We start from the raw sequence: 21828 nt of genomic DNA on the forward strand, positions 1-21828 counted from the left end.
CCAGTTCTTCAGTGCCGTAGGAGGCAATAGAAGAGTTTTATATCATTTAAAATAGAGGATGCAATTATTAATCCATTTTATTTTAAAGAAACAGGATAAAGAAAAGTTATACACAACTAACAAAAATACAAAGACACACTGGCATGTGTCTCTAGGCCATCTTTGAGGGCCCCATTTTCTTGTGTGATGTGAGCAAATTGACTTTGATAATGAGCTAAAAGGCCTAACATCGCTAGAATGTACCTGATGTCAAACTGGGAGGGCAGGATGTCCTAGCCTCAAAGCCCCAAAGCAAAGAACTTGGAAAATCACTAACTTTCTATAATGGGGTGAGTGGTCTCGCCCCAAAATATATGTACAGCCATAATCTATGAATGTATGCTCTGAGGATCTCTGAAGGTCTTAACTAGACTGTCAAATGTCGTCTTGCTAGGCTAGGGTGGAACTTGGAGCCAGTAAAAACTGTCCACAGAAAAGGAGAAGAAACACACAAAAAAGATGGTGATGAAGATGGGTGGCCATTGGGGTGAGCCATCTGCCTACAAGCTGAGGGCCATCAGGGTAGCCAGAATCTAAGGGAAAGCCATGCAGCAATTTTTCTCAGAGCTTCCAAAAGGGACCAAGTGACAATCTGATGTCTCCTGTTTAAAGCCAATGTGAGAAAAGAAGTCAGTTTATGATGAGAGAGAGAGAGAGAGAGAGAGAGAGAGAGAGAGAGAGAGAGGCCCTCAGGCAGCAACCAGCCCCTTCCCCGTCTGAAGTTTACAGGGCCTCTGCAGGATTCTCAATGGAGACCCTGAGCTAGAATCACATGGAGCATGGAAGCCGACTACTACAGGGCTGGGGCTAGAGATCTTAGACACAGATAGGTTTGAGGACAACTGTCCTGAAGGCTGACAGGCTTAACCCTCCTCTCTGAATCCTCAGGGTTTCCAAGGGGATGTGTAAGAAAAGTCAACCGGCTTCATGGCATGATTTTAGGAGGCAGAGAGAACTTCTCTCTCAATGGTAAAACATTCCTGAGGATATAACAACCCGATGTAATGGATATTACTGCTCAGGAAGAGGATACATGAAAATGAAAGGTAGAATTCACCAAATAGTCAGTACAGGGCTGTTCTAGTCTGCATCTCTGTTGCTGCGACAGACATCATGACCAAGGGCAACTAGCGGAGAAAAGGATTTATTTGACTTATAGGTTACAGTTTATCATGAAGGGAAGCTAGGGGAAGAACTCAAACAAGAACCAGGAGGCTCAACTGAAGCAGAGGCCGTGGAGGAGCACTAGTTATTGGCTTGCTCAACCTGTCCTCTTACATAACCCAGGGGCACCTACTCAGGGGTAGCATTGCCCATGGGTCCCTCCACACAACAACTAATCAAGAGGATGCCCCCATAGCCTTGCACATCGGCAGATCTGATGGAGTCATTTTCTCAGTTGAGGTTCTGACTCTCGTTTGTGTTAAGGTGACAATGAAACCAACCAGCACAGAGGTAGATGACGGAACAGAACTCATGGAGGTGTCAAATGAACAAACGGGTGAGGTTTACCAACCAGGTATGGTAAGCACGCGTCAGCAATTCCAGCACTTGGAATGCTAAGGCAGAAGAATCGTAATTTAGAGGTTGGCTTGGGCTACACAGGGCATCCCAGACCAGTCTGGGTTATAGAGTGAGACTTTGTCTCAAAAGCAAACAACACAAAGTGGGCGAGCTTTGGAGTACGAATGTTGGGAGATACGCTTCCTTGAGCTTGCCTTCTTGACAATACAGCTCATTAAGCCTTTCTGCAGTTTTTATTTTATTTGAAATGAGATAGGTGGACAAGACTGCCCTAATACTGGCTAGGTAGTTAAAGATGGCCTTGAACTTCTGATCCTCTGCCTCCACCTTTGGAGTTGTTCAGAGTACAAGCAGGCACCGCCATGCTGAATTTATGTGGTGCTAAGAATGAAATCCAGAACCTTCTTTGGCTAGGCAAGCACTCTGAGCTATTCATCCCCACCCCTGCATTTTAAATGAGGCCCATGAAGACCCATGTAGAAAAGTCTCACATGTCCAGGAGGAGGAGGAGGAGTGGGAGGAGGAGGAGGAGTGGGAGGAGGAGGAGGAGTGGGAGGAAGAGGAGGAGTGGGAGGAGGAGGAGGAGGGGGAGAAGTGGGAGGAGGAGTGGGAGGAGTGGGAGGAGGAGGAGGAGGAGGAGTGGGAGGAGGAGGAGGAGGAGAGACCCAGCACAGTCTTTACAGTAGCGTGCCTCCTCAGAGTTTAGCTCCCTGCCTGTTTCTATCTGGAAAATCAACAAGCATGGACAGAAGTTGTGTGGTCCAGGAGCTGGATGTGCACATGCTCATAGAGACTTCAGCATCCCAGTGCTCTGTTGAATTAATTGCTTTCAGGCAAAGAAAAATGGGTCTCGGGGTGGAAATCCATCAATAGAAAGTGACCAAAGGACTTGATGCTTCAGAGCACATAGACCAGGGAGTCAACTGGGCCCTTGGATGTCTGAGTAAAAGGCACCCATCTCGACTGAAATACCTTCAGGCGTGGAAGGAAGCCCAGGCGTCTAAGGCGCCCGTTCCAGAATTCCTTTATATGACTGTGACAGTTGTTCACAAAGACTTTTACGATTATCTGTGACTAGCACTCATAGAAACCAAGGTCCTACTCATTCATCTGATGGTTTCTCAGACTGAGAGGGAGTTGAGAAGAAAGATTAAACGGGGGGTGGGGGAGTCTAAGGTAAAATTCGTCATAGGAGGAGGCGATGTCCCCACACAGCTCGCCTTTGGGAGTGGGGCTCCTGAAGACATAAGAGGAGAAACTTTGAAAGGAAGGGGATGCTTTCCCCTGCGCCTAAAAGAAACCTCAGCCCCACCATATACCCCCACCAAAGTTCACCGCACCACACCTGCCTTCCCCAGATGGGGCTCCCCGCGCAAACGCCTCCACATCCTCCAGCCATGGTGTAAGCTCCTCCCTCGTCAGAGCCTGGTGCTGTCCTAGCGCCTGAGCGCCCCGACTGCCTGGCGGCTGGGAGTGGGCCCGGCTCTCAGCCATTGGTCGCGCGGCCCCTGAGGGCGGAGGGACGCCGCAGAGCCGGGCACAGCCAGGCGGGTGCCCACTCCCACTGAGCCTGCCGCCCGTGCGCTCTGATCGCGTCCGCTCGCTGGCGGTGCATTCCCTGGGACCGCCCGGCGGGCGCGCAGCTCCGAGGCTGGGCCGCCGCCCCACTCCAACGCCAGAGTCCAGATCCGCAAGTCAGTGAGCCCGGGCACAAGAGTGGGGAATTGAGACGTAGGGGGCAAGGAGCAATGGCAGTGGGTTCGTCCCCAGAGAGGGCCGCCGGATGCCCCACCTAGGGTGGCAGTGGGATCCCTTAGCTTTGGACTTCATTCCCCCGTCTCTCCTGGGACTACTTGAGATTTGGCTCCTTGCTGTGGAACACCTTTGAATCTTTCCTTTTTGTAGGGGGACGCATCCTTAGGGTCCTAAAGCAGGCCCTGCAACCCAGCTCTCAGGGTCTTAGGGACACACAGCCAGCTACAGCTGGATCCACCTGGGGCCCAGTTTGCAATGTCCTTGGCCCCTGAATGACCTGCGTGGTTCCCTGCACGGGGAGTCAGGAAAGTCGGCCCTCCAGTCCACAGCGGCAAAGGTTAATTCCGCTGCCTACTGTGTACACTTTGTAATACGTTTCTGGTGCCTTTTGTGTGGGTTTTGCGGCGTGTGTGAGCTTTTCTTCATTTCTAGGGTCATTTGTTCCTTCCTGGGGAGTCGCCACGCAGACATTGACGGCTGGCATTGCTCTGTGCTGTATTCGCTTGAGTCTTCTCACCTGTCTTCAGTGGCTGCAAATCCGGATAAGTTTTTCCCTGGCGCTGAACACTCGGGTTCCCGGGCGGGGCTTTCTCTGGGTAAGTAATGCACCCTCAATCCTTCGCTTTCCCAGGATGCGAGAGACTCTGCCTGCAGCCCTGCGCCTCCCAGGCAAGAGAAAGGTTCGCAGATTATGGGCAAATGTTTGAATTCTCATTAAGACGAAATAATAGGCAATGCGCCCCCTCCCCTCGAGAGCAGAGAGACACATTCATTCTCAGAAACGTCTTGTTGAAAGCCAGGACTATGCCTGTGCGCTTTGCGTGCCCAGATGTCTGGTCCCCCGGGCTCACACGGGTTTGATGCCAGGTTCCAATGACGGGGTCTATTTCTTAATGTCCTTCCTTTTCTCTGCCGCTTTATTTTCCTGGGGGAAAACGTTCTGCGGAAGCGCTCAGTTCGGAGGCTTTTAACTGGCAGCCAGATACTTAGAGATGGTCAGAGCCTCCGTCATGGGCATGGTTCCCCTTGCAGGTACCCATGACAGGAGAATGGGCAGCCATCGGGTCCAGTCAGGAACCACTCCTAAGGATGTTTATTCTAGGGTGCTTTTCGCTTTCTAGTTCCCTGACTCGCTGTTCAAACAATTGAAAAGAGGAAAGATTGTTGAGTCTTTTCTTAAAATATTTTCTTTTTGTGCCATCCTGCAATACATCGTCCTTAAAACTGTGTTAAGGATTATATGTAATTGTCTTAGTGGGCCAACTAGACTATAAATAAGATTACTTTGTGACCTAGCCCATAGTAGGTCTTATATATGGGTCTGTAATTGAATGTGCTTCATTTTTGCTAGAGAGAGGTTTCTTGTCCCCCCCACCACCACCACATACACCCAAGGCACAAGAGAAAGTTGAGGTGCTTGTGAGTGAAGTTGCCCAGTGGGACTACGCTCTGATCACCTTGACATGCTGGGCAAAGGGGAGATGGAGAAAGGTTGCCTGCTTTTCTAATACTCTGGAGCCACTGAGCTCTAGGAAGTGGGTAGAGTATTCCATTTTGTGTTTTCAGCTGGGGGGGGCTTACTTCTTGTGTTTATTCCCCTTCGAAATACAAAGTTCTTTGAAAAGCAGCTCAGAGCACAGTCATGACTGTCACTGAAGAAGCTTGGTGTAAGGTAAGATAGATTCTGGTCTCTCTTGCTCTTGGTCGGCTTAGCTTAGCATGTTTACTAGACATGTGTGAGGTGCACAGCTCTGTCCGGTGTTGAGACAACGGCCATGCTGTTGTGCACGCCACCGATGGGTTCATCTGCAAGTTTCCTGAATTCCTCTTCCTGTCTTCCTTTATTCTATTTAATGAGGCAGATGAGCGATAGTGGAGATGATTGGTCACCATGATGAACTGTGTAAGAGAGTTACTGAATAACCTTGGGGTTGCCATTCATTGTAAGAGTAAAGATGGGCCCATCTCAGGTAAAAAAATTCTCTCGTTCAGCCTCTATTTCCAGCAGGATCAATTTGGACTTCATCTGATAAAAGTTCTAGACTCACACTTTTCCCTGTGCTTGTATTTTACCATCCCTGTTTTATACAGTGAATTTTACATTTAACATATTATCAGGAAGAAATGGCAAGAGTGGATCATATTGGTAGGTATTTTCACATTAACTGCATTAATAAAAGGTATACACCTGAATTTTGTTAACTCTTATCATTGCTCATGATGAAAGCTAAAGGAAAAGTAACAAAGCCTTTTGGTTGGTTCATAGATTAGAAAACCCAACAATGGTGCTCAGGCTGTAAGTGCGTGAATAGGCAGGACCCCTTTCAGATAATATATTCGTGTAAAGGACCCAGACAGGCTTAGGTGAAGTCCTGGGCAAGCATGCATGGCTTGTTCTTGGTTTAAATTCAAGAAGTCTATCTAGGCATCCACTGGCTATTCCAGGATGGCATGAGGCAGAGCCAGAGTCTGGTCCTGAGTTCTGATTCTAATGTTTGGGATGTGACCACAGGGTATAGCAGTCTGAGGCCAGCTGTCCCTTGACGCCAGAATTCCTTCTTCAGGAGTTCCCTAGGGATTTGACCATGGCCATGCCCACACTCTGAGTCCAGTTTATCATTTAACCAAGCTTGGCAGTGAGAACTGGGAGAGAGAGAGAGAGAGAGAGAGAGAGAGAGAGAGAGAGAGAGACTGACTAATTCCTAACATTCAGGAAATCATATCTACATTAACAGCATCTCTGGTTTGAAATGGTACAGCCCCACCCAAAACAGCATGAATATGGCAGAGATCTGAATTCTCACTAGGAACTGAACATGTCATTGTGCCATTGGCACATCCAAGTTCTTAACTGCGAATTTCCCATCTATTGTCTCACTTTAAGATATAAACTTAGTCTAGGTTGAAGTATGTGTTGGGGAGATGGTTGTTTGATATTGATAGTTTTGCCAACAATAATGAAAAGCTCTGATAAATATCGGCCTATAAGAATTACTAAAGAAATTCCTTAAAGAAGGTAAGGGACCGAATTCAAACTTCAGGTGGGAAACAGAAGAAGAGATGGCTACAATCCCCAATTTTAAATTAGAAAGCCAGGATGGTGCCCACGGTAGCCCACTAACTGCTGTGCTCAAATTGAAAGATGCCCTTCCATTTGCTTTACAAACATAGCCTTCCCTTTCTTCCTTAGCTGTCTGCAATGACCGACCAGATAAAATCCCAGATTTGTAGGTGACTAGCAAAAACCACAATTGGTTGTGAGGATGTATGTGCAGATCTTACTCTGTATCTCAAAGCTTAATTTTAATTGCCACAAATAAATTCTTTATAAAACGTAGGGGAAACTCATGCATATTCTGAGTACTTGCCATTCTGAGTAACTATGATTTTATACAGGATCACTTATTCATTCAGTAAATATTCTTCTGCTTGTAAAAATAGGATATGGGTTGTCTCCCCAAGAAGCTTCAAGTTTCTTTCTTCTTTCACTCATTCATGCAATTGTCTGGCAGATAATCATTGATCCTGTACAGGTGTGCTCTGTGGGTAGCAAGGTAAGTGAAATGTTGCTCCTTCCATCTAGGGATTCACAGCCCATCAAAGCACACAGACATGCAGATATAGCTGGCATACTGAAGTGTATAAATGCTTATGGGGAGAATATAGAACACAGTTTGAGAATACAGAGGAGGGAAGCAGAAGTTTGCATGGAGAAAGTAGGTGGAGATTATGAGATTAAACCTAAGTGCTGAAAAATTAATTGGGAAATTCTTAGCAGTTTGGTATGCCTGGAACATCTTTCTTAGATGTAACGGGGGGGGGGGGATTATGCTGGAAACATAGCCTACGACATATAATATAGGACAAACCATGTCTGTTTAGATTTCTTGGTCAAGATGCTGTATGAAACATGTGCACAAGGAAACAGTCTTTTCTAGACACAACAGGACAGACACACAGATACTGTGACAGCATGCATGAGACCCGCACAGGCTCAAGCCAGACCAGTCCCAGCACAACATGGGAAGTGGGCACAAAATATCCCCACCACGAAGCAAAGAATAGCTTATGGGAGAAGGAAAATCAGTTTTCTTCCATGGAGTGCCACTGGGAATCTCAGCCACACTCCAAAGCAGGCCCCAGGGCTGGGCGTGTTTGGCCAACACAAAACAAACTCCATGTTTTTTAAGGGCATTTTTTATTTCATTTTTTTTTAAAGAGAAAGAATATGATGTGGTATGAGTTGTGGTGTAGATCTGGGAGGAGTTGGGGGATGGGAAAGAATATGATAAAAATCTACTGTATGAAATTATCAAAAATAAATGAGGGAAAATAAATGTGCACCAACTGTATGCACATAATGTGCACCGACTGTATGCACATAATGATCTTTTATCCTTCCCCTGTGTATTTCATAATTAATGACTGTTTATTGAATGAATGTTGAAAAGCATTGCTTTTCTGAACTAAAAGAAACAGCCTTCACCCTAATTTCTATGATAGACTTTTTTTAAACTTTAAGTTGCTTTTAATATCATTGTCACCTGTCCCCCTAGAAACCATTTGTTTCTGCTGAAGACTTCTTTGTACTTGAGCAGCTCATCACACTCAAGTTCAAAAGGGATGGGTTTGGCTTTATTTACTGGTAGATTGCTATACTAATTCTTAATATACAAAATTCTTAGTGAACATATTACACATACGATATACGTGGCTGTTACTCAGAATTAGGCTTCTTAGCAATCATGTTCTTGGAGACCCATCATAAAATCCGCCGTCTGTAGATTGAGATGTTGTATTAGTTATCACACGGTAGATGACATGTCAATAATAAAACTCATAAGGAGTGTTTAGCCACTGTTAATGTTCAGTGCCAATAGCATCAGCAAGGGCTAAAGGCAGTCGCTGTGCTCATTCAGGGACCCTTACACACACTCACTGCCACAGAGTGGGGCATAGCAGCTCTTGCTCTGGTCACATGTTCCCTGTCATGGCACATACCACAATTCCTACATTTCATTAGCTCTAAGCAAGTGATATGACAGCCACCCTAAATTCAGACAGAGTGAGAACACTACAACAGACATAGAAGGAGGGACATAATCGGAGCATTTCCTCACTGATGACTTCCAGCCTCAAAAGATCTCTCTCCCATTTTCAGCCTCCTGAAAAAAATAAATATAATGAACACAGAACATGAAGACATAGGGATGGAGATGGAGATTCCAACTCTGCCTCAAGTGCATGAGTGACTTGTAGCATCATTTTATAAAAAGTAAAAATAATAACTACCTTTAAGAGTCATAAGGGTGGAAAGAGACATGAACAGTGTCCCCCCTCTCCCCCTCTCCCTGTACTTTTTCCTCTTCCTTTCTCCCAGAACTTGTACATGTTGCTTACCAGCAAATTCTCACAACTAGCTTCCATGCGGTACTGCTGTTTTCCCCACTGATTTGTCTAGCTATTCTTTCTTCTAGAGGCATCCAGGCTTTCCCTCCCTCTTCCTATCTTTGGATTGCCCTTCCACACATCCCCTGCCTCTTCCCTCTACTTCATAACTTTCTTCTTCATGATATATCCCTACATGCCAGCTTTCAACAACAAAACAAGAAAGAATGAAGAACAGATAATTGTGATTAAATGTGCATCTCTGACCAAGACTGTTTTTATGACTAGGACAAGGCAATGAGCTTGTAGAAAAGATTATTCATTATTTCCTCTCTCAAACTGTATTTGTTTATAGTTTAGAAAAATATATGACTATTTTGCATAGATCACCCATACAGTAGTCTTGTTTTCTGCAAATAATTTTCAGTTATTTTTCAATGTTGCCTTCTTTGATGTCAAAGTTGAAGTACATTCTAGGGGAACTGAGCCAACACTTGTTTTTCTGCTTCCATATTGCATTTGCCAGAGCGTGGTCTTGAGTTATTATCTAAAATGATAAGAAGCTGTTGAGGGCTTGAGTTGCTCCCACAGTCTATAGCTAGCCTGGAGAATCATTTATTTTGTTCAGTGTTACAAGGGATATGTCAATATTCTTTGTAAGCCAGACCTTTGAGCTCACTCTGCAGGATGTAGAGGGGAGGAAGGCAAGTTCTACTACCCTGTTCTCACACATAGGATGAGTAGGACCTCAGAAGTCCCATGGGGAAACATACTTCCCTAGTGAAAAGCACAGAATCCTCTATTCCCTGCTATTCTGATCTACATAGAGATCCAGGGAAGAGAGTATCTATCCTCTTGTAGGGATGGTGGCATTTGTAATCTACATCTCAACTCCAGCTTGTCCAGTCTTCATCATAAGAGTACCTTTTTGCGCTCTTGTGTGATCAGTCAAGACTGGAAAGCCCACTTCTCCAATCAGTGCTCCCAATTATTCACAACTGTGTTTGCAATTGACTAGATTCAGTTTACAAATCATTTACTGGCTCCTGGTTTCAAAGAATTCTGAGCCTGGACTGTAGAAGACATTGTAGGATGATGTTGGTTTGGCCTCCTACCACTTTGGAGAACTCACCCAAACCTGGATGATCCAGGAGGTAGTCCCCATTGTGGGACTGTGAGAAGCATAACTGCTTTGGTCTGTGAAACTTGCTGTTTGCAGCTTGTGTGCTTTATTTGGCTGCCTAGGTAACGGCTCTATTTCTGTCTCGTTTATCTACTACTGTTATTTCCCAGGTCTCTACTTTGAACCTGGACCTTAGTAGCTATTGTGGGCTTTCCACAAGCGTCTCAGAGTCCACCTGCTCTGTAGAACTAGGATGCTTTCATAGTACTGCCTTTGCCTGGGTATTTAAGCTATAGGAGAGATATCTGTGGCTGCCTCTGAATATGACGGATGACAGAGGAACATGCCTGGATTCCTTTACCCAGAGGATCCACAGGACATTCATTTCAGAGAATAGTAATGGAAATGAATTCATGAGAAAGGCTCACTGGTTTCTGGTTCCCCTACAGGATCCCTTTACCAGGAACCATCCTGCAATTGCTTACTGCAACCACCTGTGAGATAAGGGTCATCCTGAGCTAACTAATGGTAGCAGCAAAAGGTTGAACGTTTCGATACTTACTGAAGCATCATGCTTTCTTTAGAAGCTTCTAACGTTTTGGCTAAATTTTAGATTATTATTCTAAGTATATTTTCTTGCAATCTTTCAAATAATTCATGAAAAATTGCAAGAGTCTTAACAGTAACCATCCATATAGCCTTAGACTGGAGCAACCAGTTGTTAACACACTGACACATTTGTTCCGTCATAGTTCTATGCATACGTACATGTATGCACTTTTGTGTTACTTGAAGGTTGCTAATGTGGTTAGCTATTTCAACATAATATTTCCTGAGAATCTTTCTTATTTTCTTAACATTTCATTTGGAAATTTACTATTGATATAATCTAACATATAGTCTTTATTCAAATTCCTCAGTGTCTTGGGTCATCTTATATTTTTAGTTCAGACTGGCCTTGAACCTATGATCCTCTATGTACTATGGGGATTATTGATATGTTTCACTATCTTGGATCCTTAATATCCTTTATAACAAAGCTTTTTTTAAAAAATTAATTTATCTTAGATCCATCAAAAATTCTGCATTGCATTAAGGGGGATAAATGTTGAAAACTGGGTCTTTCTCTCATTGCTCTCCATATTCAGAAGGCATAAATCATGTCATATGACCAAAACTGAATGCTTCCAAAACTTAGCCAGTACAAGCTAGCAATTACTAAGCATTATTCTTTTTAAATACCCACTTTTTTTCTACAAAAAGCTTCATCACGCTTTGAGGACTGGAAGAATGGTGGGATTTATTTGGCAAAATTCATCTGGATGTGTTACACTAAATACTTGGCTAATATCCAGATAACATGTGCAATTTGTATACTATATAATCAACTAAGTTCTACTTGTGGCTGCATTACAAGCAATGATGGCTCTTTAACTCAAGCAAATGTTACAACTAAGTTTTATGTTTAAGCCAAAGACTCTGAGCTGGGATCCCTATAGAGAAATGAAAGATACGTAGCATTTTATACACCCTTGTGATGCTTTACTGTCTGAGCTGGAATCCCTATAGAGAAATGCAAGCTACGTAGCATTTTATACACCCTTGTGATGCTTTACTGTCTGAGCTGGAATCCCTATAGAGAAATGCAAGCTACGTAGCATTTTATACACCCTTGTGAGGCTTTGCTGTCTGAGGCTTCACTTTAAACAAATGCAGGGATGCATTTATAAAGATACGGATATGAAAAGCACCTGGCTGACTATTTTGTTAATGCTGGGGCTCGCTAGACAAGCTGTGTCATCACGTGGTTTTCAATGTGTGGATATGTGCATGACTTTATGGATCGATTAGATTTTAGTCTGCAGCGTATTGCAATGAGCAAACCCAGAAAATTGGCTATATCAGATAATTTGCATTCCTTTCTTCTCTACGCCTCAATTATCTAGGTATTTCTAGTGGATATAAATTTGGGATCTTGGTTAGAATGAACGAACCGTGCAGTGTTCAAACATTCTGTAGGTTGGAAACACATGCACAGGCCACACACACACACACACACACTCAAATAATAATAAACATTTATAGTAACCCACGTTACAAACAGAGGCACATTCGTTGACTACCTTATCTTGCATGTCTATGAACATATAGAGAAGTGGAATGAAGAATAGAAGGGAAGGGGATTGGGATCACAGCAGGGCAGGAACTGGAAAGCCTGTCTGTGTGTATGAGGAGGGAGGTCGTGGGGGTGACTGAAAAGGCAGGGTAGCATGGGCAGGGGGAGGGATGACAAGTCACATTGTCCTGTTCTCAGCAGCCTGCAGCTGCCCCACTCTGAGGGTGAACTTGATCATCGGCAGTACAAACAGTCACTTCCCAAGCTCTTCCCTGTTCCCCTGGAGCAGTCTAGGGGACACGCAAAAGCTCTGAAGCTGAAGCATAGCTGGCATTGGGTGTAAAGAATTTTAAAGCTGTTTCAATCTCAGATCTATGACAATTACAACCCTACAAGAACAATTTTTTCCTATATATTACACTAGATAAGGAACCAGTCTAAGCATACCTTCACAGGAAAAGCATACACTAAATAGAAAGCAGTTATGGTTACCTGCACAAGACTTGCTCAGATTGAGGATGCAATCTCCAGTCCTAATTTCATAACTGAGGAGTTACTGGCAGTTAATAGGTGTGGAGGGAGGGACAGGCATTATTCTTTGAGGATGTGGCCACTGGTAGGTGTCCCATGACCCAGCAAGTGACCTCCCATTCACGCACTAATCAATTGGACTTAGTAGACAAGCACTAATTTGGTTTAGTGTGTTATCAAAAGAAGAAAGAAGACTTGAAGTTGGGATGGAGGCATGTTGGTGCAGATACTGGGGGAAGTAAAAAAAACGGGGGCAGAGATCATGTTGCATACAAATATGAAATTCTCAAAGAATAAAAATTATTATAAAATTATTTTAATTGAAGAGATAAAATGGAGCATGACAAGAAAGAATAGAACTTCCTTCACTCCTACCACAGCATGGCTTAAGTGAATTCTTTAAAAACACATCCAGATTGTATAACAGTATGTAAGACTTCTTGTATACTAATGATAATGCTATGGTATAAACAATCCTAGAAACTTTAAGGACAAAATTGTCTTTCTGAGCACAACTCTAAAAACTGGAAATAATCAGACTTGCGTCTGAGGAGAAAACAGAACCTAAAGCCCTCATTAAAACTGGAGTAGCATTTTGAAAGGCATCCTTGGCTTTGACATCTTCTTCCCCAGATTTGTTACAATTTTACCTGTGATCAAGTCATTACTTCCCTGTGCGCTTTTTTTGTAAATGATCCCTTTAGCTGTGACCTTTACTCCCACTCCCAAAACTGATGTCCATCACTCTACTACTTCTTAACTAGTGTTTCATCTGACCTTGAAGTCGTGTTTCATTTGACCTTGAAGTCACCACTTTTGTCATTTTGATGTAGTTCAGTCATCCCGTGCAAAGTGGGCCCACTCACAAGTGTGGGAACTTTTCTTCTTGGTCGTTTCCCAAACTCCATGAAAGAACATTACAATGCTATGCCTGGAATAGCCTCTATGTTGGCTTTATTTTTTTTAATCTAGGCAGTTGCCTATTTAAATTACCTACCCATCTTATTCCAAGTTTCTAGTATTTTGGGAATGATTTTTTTTTTGCCAAGGCAGTGATTTAGACATAAAATCTTTTTGTGGAACATGAATACACTAAACATTTATCTGGAGTAATAGTTTCATTTTTTCCCCTAAAACACTCTCAAATAAATGAAAAGGACTTACACCTAAATGATTTTTGAGAATGTAGAAGATAGAAAGTAAGACTATATTCCCTTTGCAATGTTTTCATGGTTTTGTAACATCTCTGAATCAATTCTGCTTTGTACATCAAAGAAGTATGTTTATGATATTATATCTTAATTGAATAATTTCTAACGTAATTAGGATAAAATACATTGCCTAACAAAGCAGTATTGATCTTATTTTTTTTATTCATTTGTTATTATTATGTGTGTTTGTGTATGTGTGTGTGTGGTTGCATTTGCACATGAGTGCCGTGTTCGAGGAGGCCAGAAGTGTCACATCCCCTGGCCATGGAGTTACAGATAGTTGTGAGTCACCTGACATGGGGGCTGGGAGCCAAACTCAGATCCTCAACGGGAGTGGTCCATGCTCCTAGCGGCTGAGCCATCTCTCTAGCTTCCACATCCATTCACTGTGCAGTCGTTCGCTCAGTCATTTCCCAGTAAACACTGGATTGACTCCGAAAACACCTTGAGTAGATAAATGATTTGGCTGAGAGGGAGACACTGAAGATTGGGTCCACAGCTGTTGTAGAACTGATGTGAAAAATAAGCCACTGACACGAAGTTTTCACTTCAGTGTTGCCAAAGTGCAATAAGGAAGTTTTCTGTTCGTTCACTTGACTTGTGAGAGCAGTGCATTTTAATTTTCCACTGCACTCTATCCAATAGGGACCCCTGAATTCCAGTGCACTGCTCATAGCTTCCAGTCCCTTCTGCTAAGGTTCCTTCTATGTCAGTGGATCTCAGTGCTCTTAATGCTCTGACTGAAAGTTCCTCATGCTGGGGTGACCCCCAACCAAAAATCTTTTTGTTACTCTTTCATAACTATACTTTTGCTACCATTATGAATCATAATGCAAATATTCTCGAAGAAAGAGGTTTGCCAAAGGGGCCACAACCTCTCTGGTTGAGAATCACTGCTCCAGCCCAATGGCTGATAGCCCCTGCATGCAGCTGGGTTCCTTAGCTGGGTATCGATTTGTATTGGACAGATACAATGAGTCATGATGAGCGTTCATACAGAAGTCTACTCACATACTGTTCTGATAAGTAAGAACAGTTCTCAGATGGGAAAACAGTGGATGGCTGAATCAGCTTTGGGTAAGCATAGCTCATTAGGTGATAAACTTTACTTTGATGGCTGCAAGCCTAGGCCTGTGTTTGCCATTGAATGCAAATAAGGCTTTTCATTTAGACAGAGTGGTGAAGAGAATCACAGTCAACACCAGTCCCCTCTCTCTCTCTCTCTCTCTTTCTCTCTCTCTCTCTCTCTCATCTCACACAACCTAAAGGCCAAGGCAACAAGAAAGAATGAGAGAAGAATTAATTACACAAAATGGGAAGGGATGGTGGAAATGCAAGGTCTTACATAATACATCCTTCTTTCTAATAAAAGGCTTTGCTCAGATCTTGGAGAAAAATCTCTTCTGGATTCTGGCAATAGTAGTTCCTAACTGTTCAATGGGAGAAAGATAACTGATACATCACCTGAAACAACCAACTGCATTACAGTATTTAATTGTACATCTGGGCAGGAGGATGCCACTCACCTGAGCACCTTCTCACACAGCCCTAACTTTCCAAGGCCTTGGGAGGATCACCTTTCCGTCTAACCCAGCAGGACTTGATACTGGTGACAGGCTGCCATAACTTTGTCGAGCATAATAGCTAGATAATGGCTTCAGGATTGGCTGCAAGGGTACAGAGTAGTCTGTCCCTGTTTTCCACAACAACAAAACTTCTTACCCACATAGAAATTCGAACAGCAGCCTCAGAGCCCAGCACAGAGCCTATACCACGATGGAGGTTGGCTGTCAGGCTGGATTTCACAAATCACTGTGTTAGAATTCAGGGCTGTGTCAAGTCTCTGCTCTCACGCCACCCCTCCTCCACATATCTCATCATGTGAGGTGTGAGAGAAGTCTTGAGATGAGGGAGGTTCATTCCAAACCATCACAATGGAGGTGTATGCCAGCTCTCGGGAACTAAGGCAGGGGAATTGTACATTCAAAGCAAGCCTGGGCAGTATAGTGAGATTCTATCTCAAAAGATAGAGAAAAAATTTAAACTTACACTCTTTATAACCATCTCATGGGAAAAAAGTAGCCACTGTCTATGAGAGGCTGGGCATGGTGCCAAAGGGGTAAACAAACCTTGTCTTGTGTGTGCAGTCCCACCATCCCCCATATCACTGAGCTCGTGGAGAGCATGGCAAGTTCCACCTTGCTGGCTTAATAGATCGCTCACTACCCTTGGAGTGTTTCTTCCCAGAACAAGTTTTTATTCCAAGAAACAAAGAAAGATGTGGTTGGCCATGAACTGTCTCAGTTGCCTCAAAAAAAAAAAAATCTGCTATCTGAGAATGACTCTGAAAAAAAAGAAATCAAAATCTTACTCTGAATCTAAGTATGACTCTCGATAAGAGACTGTTGTCGCTGCCCCAAGGCTATGCATTTAAGATGAAACCCCTTTCTTCTTTGCTTAACCTCATCTGTGAAAAAGAGCAGGGAAGGGCCATCCTGAAACACTCTCCTGTGATTTCTTTTCCACCGTGCCACCTGCCACAGCGTTAAACAAGAATGGGTTTGGCCATCACCAGCATTATACACTTGCCACTGGATAAACCATTTGCCAGACAGAAAGAGGATCTGCCAGCTTTTCTTAAAAACTCCAATAGGGAAATGAGAATTGATGTTACCAAATTAAAATCAGCTCCAACAATGCATGCACTCAGTTGTTTCAGAGTAGAACAATGAGATCAGATGTGGGTTGCTGTCATTTTACATTAAGAAACAATCTGGAAATGATACTCAATTTGCAATATTAGGAAAATGGCTTTCAAGGCAGAAAATATTTTACTGTAACATTGAATAAAGACACAGAGATTTTTCTGCTTTTATTTCCCACCATTATCCTAAGGCCACACAGGAAACCCATAGCTTCTGTGAGTTCGAGGCCAGCCTGGTCTACAAGAGCTAGTTCCAGGACAGGAACCAAAAGCTACGGAGAAACCCTGTCTCGAAAAAATTAAAAAAAAAAAAAAATCTGTCAAGAAAGAGAATCACATAAGAATGAGCCCTGATCGCATGGCAAGAAAGTTTTATTAAGAAATCAAAATGTTAAACAAAAAGAACACCTTGGGTCCTGTGTTTGTCAGGAGTGGGCTGGGTGTAGCCTGTGTGGGGTTGACTTTTATGGAGGAGGGAGTTTTGGATCTGAACTTTGGTTCCCATCTCAGAGCATCCACTTGGAGTATCGAGTAGAATCACAGTGGAAGACATCAGATGTATATTTTTCTTTTTACTTTCTTTTAAGTACCTTGTAGAAACCTGGCATCTAGGATCCTGTGAAGGGAAAAATTGAAGATCATTTTACATCTCTTTTATAATAAAAAAGACATAAACATTGCTTGTCTCTCAGGGAATTGTTTCATTCTTTCCCCTCCCTGGTGGGTTTCATAATTAAGCCTCACTGAAAGAAAAACTAAAAGACTCGATGACAGATGTGTTATCTCCTGACAAGTGTACTGAGCTGTGCCTTTGTTATTTCTACAGTCTCTGCGGACAGCTGATCCCAATGTTGCCTTTGTTTAAGGACCAAGACGTTTCACTGCGCTGATGTTCCGGCCTGCGATCTCTGCTGCTGTCATCATGAAAAAGCAATGCCAATGCCATCGATCCTGAGCCCAGTGTGAAACTTTCGAGTGCACCTACTCACGCCTGCCTCCCCTGCTTGTAGAGATGTCCGGGGCTGACCCTTCCTCTGCGTTTGCAGGGAGTGTGGAGAACGGAACCTTTCTGGAGCTGTTTCCCACGTCGCTGTCCACATCGGTAGACCCGTCCTCGGGCCACCTGTCCAGCGTCTACATCTATGTGTCCATATTCCTCAGCCTCCTCGCCTTCCTGCTTCTGCTGCTGATCATTGCTCTCCAGAGGCTGAAAAACATCATCTCCTCCAGTTCCTCCTACCCGGAGTACCCAAGTGATGCTGGGAGCTCTTTCACCAATTTGGAAGTCTGTAGCATCTCCTCTCAGAGGTCTACGTTTTCAAACCTCTCATCATGAAGGAAATGGAAGGACAGGCCAAGCGATCATGGCTTTGGTTTCTCCAGGCAGAAGGAGCTGCTGCTGCATGAAAGAAATGATCACTCTGGTAGCTGTGTTTCCTGCTTTCATGTTTTATTTCTCTTCTGCTCAGGATGCGTTCTGTTTGTGAGAGGAGGAGCCAATGCTGACAGAAATGTACGTAAACCTTGAGGTGTGGGATTCTGCCCAAAGTTCTTGGCCAGCCTGGAGGCTGGTCAGCACTGTGTTGGACACCACAGACTCAGCTGAGTGGACTGCTGAGGATGCTGGGTAGAGGCTCTTCCAAAGCCCTGAGACTAACTAAGTCAGCAGAAATGGAACAAAACAAGAAGGCTAATATTTTCTGTATTTAAAAGATAAGGCAGAGATGATATATAAGAGACGAGAGAGAGAAAGAGAAACTTAGATTTCACACACACGTTTCCAAATGGAGGTTAAAATAGGCTAGATGTTTTTCTTTAACTTCACCTTAGCAAATGTCACCCATGATGAGAAGTCATTCGGGAACATTCTGGGGGAGTCAAAAGCTTCAATGGCACAAGGAATGTGTGTCGTGATGCAGCTTGCACTGCTCTTCTGCTCCTGGGTTTTCTCTTGGCTCGTTTTGCAGTCCTAATGCTCTCCAGCTCTCCGGAATCCTTGGTGACAGTTGCTGCTGCTGTTACTAAACGAAGCTCAGAAGAGGCACAATCTCCTCACTATCTTTTCCATCCAGTAGGAATTAAACATAGAGAACTGTCTGTTCAGTTGTATTTCATCTAGTAATACTCTTAGCGGCTGTGTGATCCTTCGCTGAGTTCATCTCTAAAGCCTTACTACAGAATAGCACTGTCTCTACGGAGGCAGCCATATTTGCTCATGTTAGTTTGCAAACCTTAGGGACTATAATACTGTGCCACACTCTGTGAATGTGACGAGCCTCTGATAATTTCTTTGTGTTGACAAAATTCTCTGCACTGAGTTTCTAGGGTGAGAGCTTATACTAAAAGCTCCAGACATTGCAACTGGGTCGCTGCAGATCCTTCAGGAATGCTGAAAGATACTGCACTGAGGCCAGGCATGGGTGTCCATGCGACGAAGCATGGCGGTAAGCACAAGCATGGTATGTATAGTATGTGCAGGGGATCGGGCAAAGCCAACCACAGCTTCTTGTGGATAGGAATTTAAACCCAAATTTTCAAATAAACTATCCACAGCCTGAGCACTGAGTTGAGGACCCTTGAGTGCCACTGTGCCAATATACAAGTCTTTCTGGGACAAACCCTACTCAAAATATTTTCTAATCTTAAACACTGAAACTCCAACACAAATCCCAGGTGGATTGTCAGGCCTTGCCTGACGTCCTAGTCATGCAGAGGTTTGAAAAGGAAGATCAAAAGTTGCTTTCTTTGTTTTGCTTCACAATCAAATCAGGACACATTTAGCTGCTTATATATTGAAACCATTCACAGACACAATAGGACCGGTACAAATGCTGCCCTCAAATGTGCAGTGAAAATCTTGCCTCTGTTGTCACTTAAAGTGTAGAATCTTAGATTAGAGAAGTTCTCCCTTTGGGGTGGTTATAGCCATTCTCTGAGTACCATGGGCACATGTATATGTGTAACTATGTACACACAGTGTACACACATACACACACACACACATACTCACGTCTGCACGTATTTCCAGGGAAATGTTGCGTGACCACCATCAGGATTACAGAAGCACCTGTAATGTCACTTCGACACTTTTGATTATTCTTGTACTATTTTGGTTCTGAAGTTACTGGGTAAAGAGATCTTAATAAACACAAAGACAAACATCCCATTTGACAGACAGCCTGGCTAGGTATTGTCCTGTGGAGGTGACGTTATATTCTTTTCTCCTGGAATAGATTCAAGGACTTTAGACCGGCAAACCACGTGAGTCAAATTCGCTCGCCTCTGCAGGCGTCCTCCCCGGCCACATGATTCTTTCTCCCTGTGGTAACTGGATAATTACCAGCAAGACTCAAAGATGGAAAATAGGTGTCACCACCACACACTGTACAAGCTGAGATGAGTTTGCCTTGTTGAGAAAGTTCAGAGAGACTAGAGAGCAGGAATATGAATAAAGAAATGGAGTCTGTTGGAAACCTGGCTTCTTCTTTTGTTCAGCAATTTACTCTCCCTAGAGAAGACACTTCACCTGAGAGTTCTAAGTATGTTTGTAGTTACATATTAGCCATGTGCTAAATGCCTATGGGGACGGGAGAGATGGCTCATGGCTCAGTGGATAAAAGGTGTTTGCTGCTTTTCCATAGAACCAGAATTCAAGTCCCAGCACCAGTGTTGTGTGTATCACAACCACCCGTAACTCCAGCTCCAGGAGATTCAGTGCCCTTCTCTGGCCTCAGTCACACACACACACACACACACACACACACACACACACACACACACTGCACAGACGAACATTTTATTTAGTGTATCTATGGGATGTATGGACATGTTTATAGGCATATCATCCCTGCTTTTCTCTAAAGGAAGATAAATAATGTTTGACCTAGTGCCATTCTCTCCTCCTCACTCCCTCTTGGCAGTGGGGGAGTCTCAGATTGGCCTATTGAGAAGAATCATTTCACAGGAATACATGGAAATTCTATAAGTTCCTAACAAATCAAGCATCTAAAAATCACAGAAGGCCCCAGGTGCAGAGGAGGAGGAAGAGGAGGAGGAGGAGAAGGAGGAGAGAAGGAGGAGGAGGGAGGAGGAGGAAAGTGTCCCTCTTCTCCACACGTCCCTGGAGTAAGGCAGTACATAGGGCTCACATACACTTGGGAAGAGAACTTTCCTCTCGGGCACTGCCCACCTGACATCAGTGTCTCCAATTTGAACAGTGACCCCTGCCACCCACTCACAGACCCACTTCAGCCTCCTCTTCTGCTGGAGTGTGGAGTCCAGGCCCTTCCTAAGCATAAGAGAATGCTACTACCGTGAAGGGTTTGGAGGAAAAGACAGGTGAGCAAGATCCTATCTCTCTCATCAAATCCCTTTGTTCCTACAACTCTACGTTCACGAGATGAAGCATGTGTAGCGGGCTAGAGGATTGAAGGATTTATATGATGAGGGAAAAAATGTACATTGTATACCAAGACACTCCCACATCCTAAAGGAGAATCACAAAATGACCGGACAGTCAAATCTTCAAAGACAGACCCCAGGTTCGTTGATGCCCTGCCTTGTCACCAATACCAGGTCCCACCTTCCCATTCTTCATTACAATGTCCCTCAGGGATGCATCTCCATCAGTGCACAGCTCCTCATCCTTTAGCTAAGCTGTGTATCCAAGAGAGATTGGTCCATGTTGTTTGTCGAAAGACTAAGGGTAAGACACCACCTCAATTCTTAAAGTCGTCTCTACTCAATTTAACCCAGCCTTCCATGGCAAACAGAATGTTACTTCCCCCTCATGTATCCTTCCATATCAAAACCATGCCCAAGTCATTAATACTTTATGAAATGCTCCCTGTTCGTACTGATTTTGATTGTGACTCTGACCATTCTTCTGACAGCAGAGACCACAACAAACCATCCCGAATGTAGGTTTTCTTCTTCTTAGCTGGAGTCCACAGTCTGAAGGAAGTATGCCATCCTGAACACTATAAGAAATGGTTAGCTAGTATTTGCAAAATAGATGAATGCATCCTTTGGTACTGAATAGAACAGACAGATATAGTTCTTGCTCTCCTGAAACATACAATCTAGTGAAGGAAGGACTCAGAAGAATATGAAAAAGAAATATATACAGTTGTAGTGTCCTTGAGTGCAACTGAGAAAAAGCAGTTGTGAAGTGACAGACCCCAAGGGCAATTCACTTAGGAAAATGCTTGAGAGGTGTCAGAAAGAGTGTTCTCTGAAAAGGGAAGAGAATACACAAAATCACGGTAGTAGGAAGAGCCTTGGCTCTTGCAAGCAGAACCGTTAGTGCTGGAGTCTATGTGATGTGATGGGAGGAGGTCCAGGTCAAGCAGGGGCTTGTAAATTTCATGGCTGAAATTTCTTTGTGGGAAAGTGACCAAAGATGGATGAAAAGTGCTAGTCAGATGCATGCTGAGTG

At 43.8% G+C, this 21828-nt stretch overlaps 1 protein-coding gene across 1 annotated transcript; it reads left to right on the forward strand.

Annotated features, from left to right (window-relative positions):
* The first annotated feature begins 3032 nt into the window (after positions 1-3032).
* Sertm1 (serine rich and transmembrane domain containing 1) lies at positions 3033-19844 on the forward strand. The gene is made up of 3 exons (XM_041658900.1): positions 3033-3257; positions 3751-3914; positions 17218-19844. Exon 3 carries the CDS (start codon positions 17404-17406, stop codon positions 17725-17727), a length of 324 nt encoding a protein of 107 aa, XP_041514834.1. The 5' UTR covers positions 3033-3257; positions 3751-3914; positions 17218-17403; the 3' UTR covers positions 17728-19844.
* The last annotated feature ends 1984 nt before the right edge of the window (positions 19845-21828 follow it).

Source organism: Microtus oregoni, unplaced genomic scaffold (genome assembly GCF_018167655.1).
Source record: "Microtus oregoni isolate MIOR12 unplaced genomic scaffold, Mior012 000010F_ref0000083, whole genome shotgun sequence".
NCBI lineage: Eukaryota > Metazoa > Chordata > Mammalia > Rodentia > Cricetidae > Microtus > Microtus oregoni.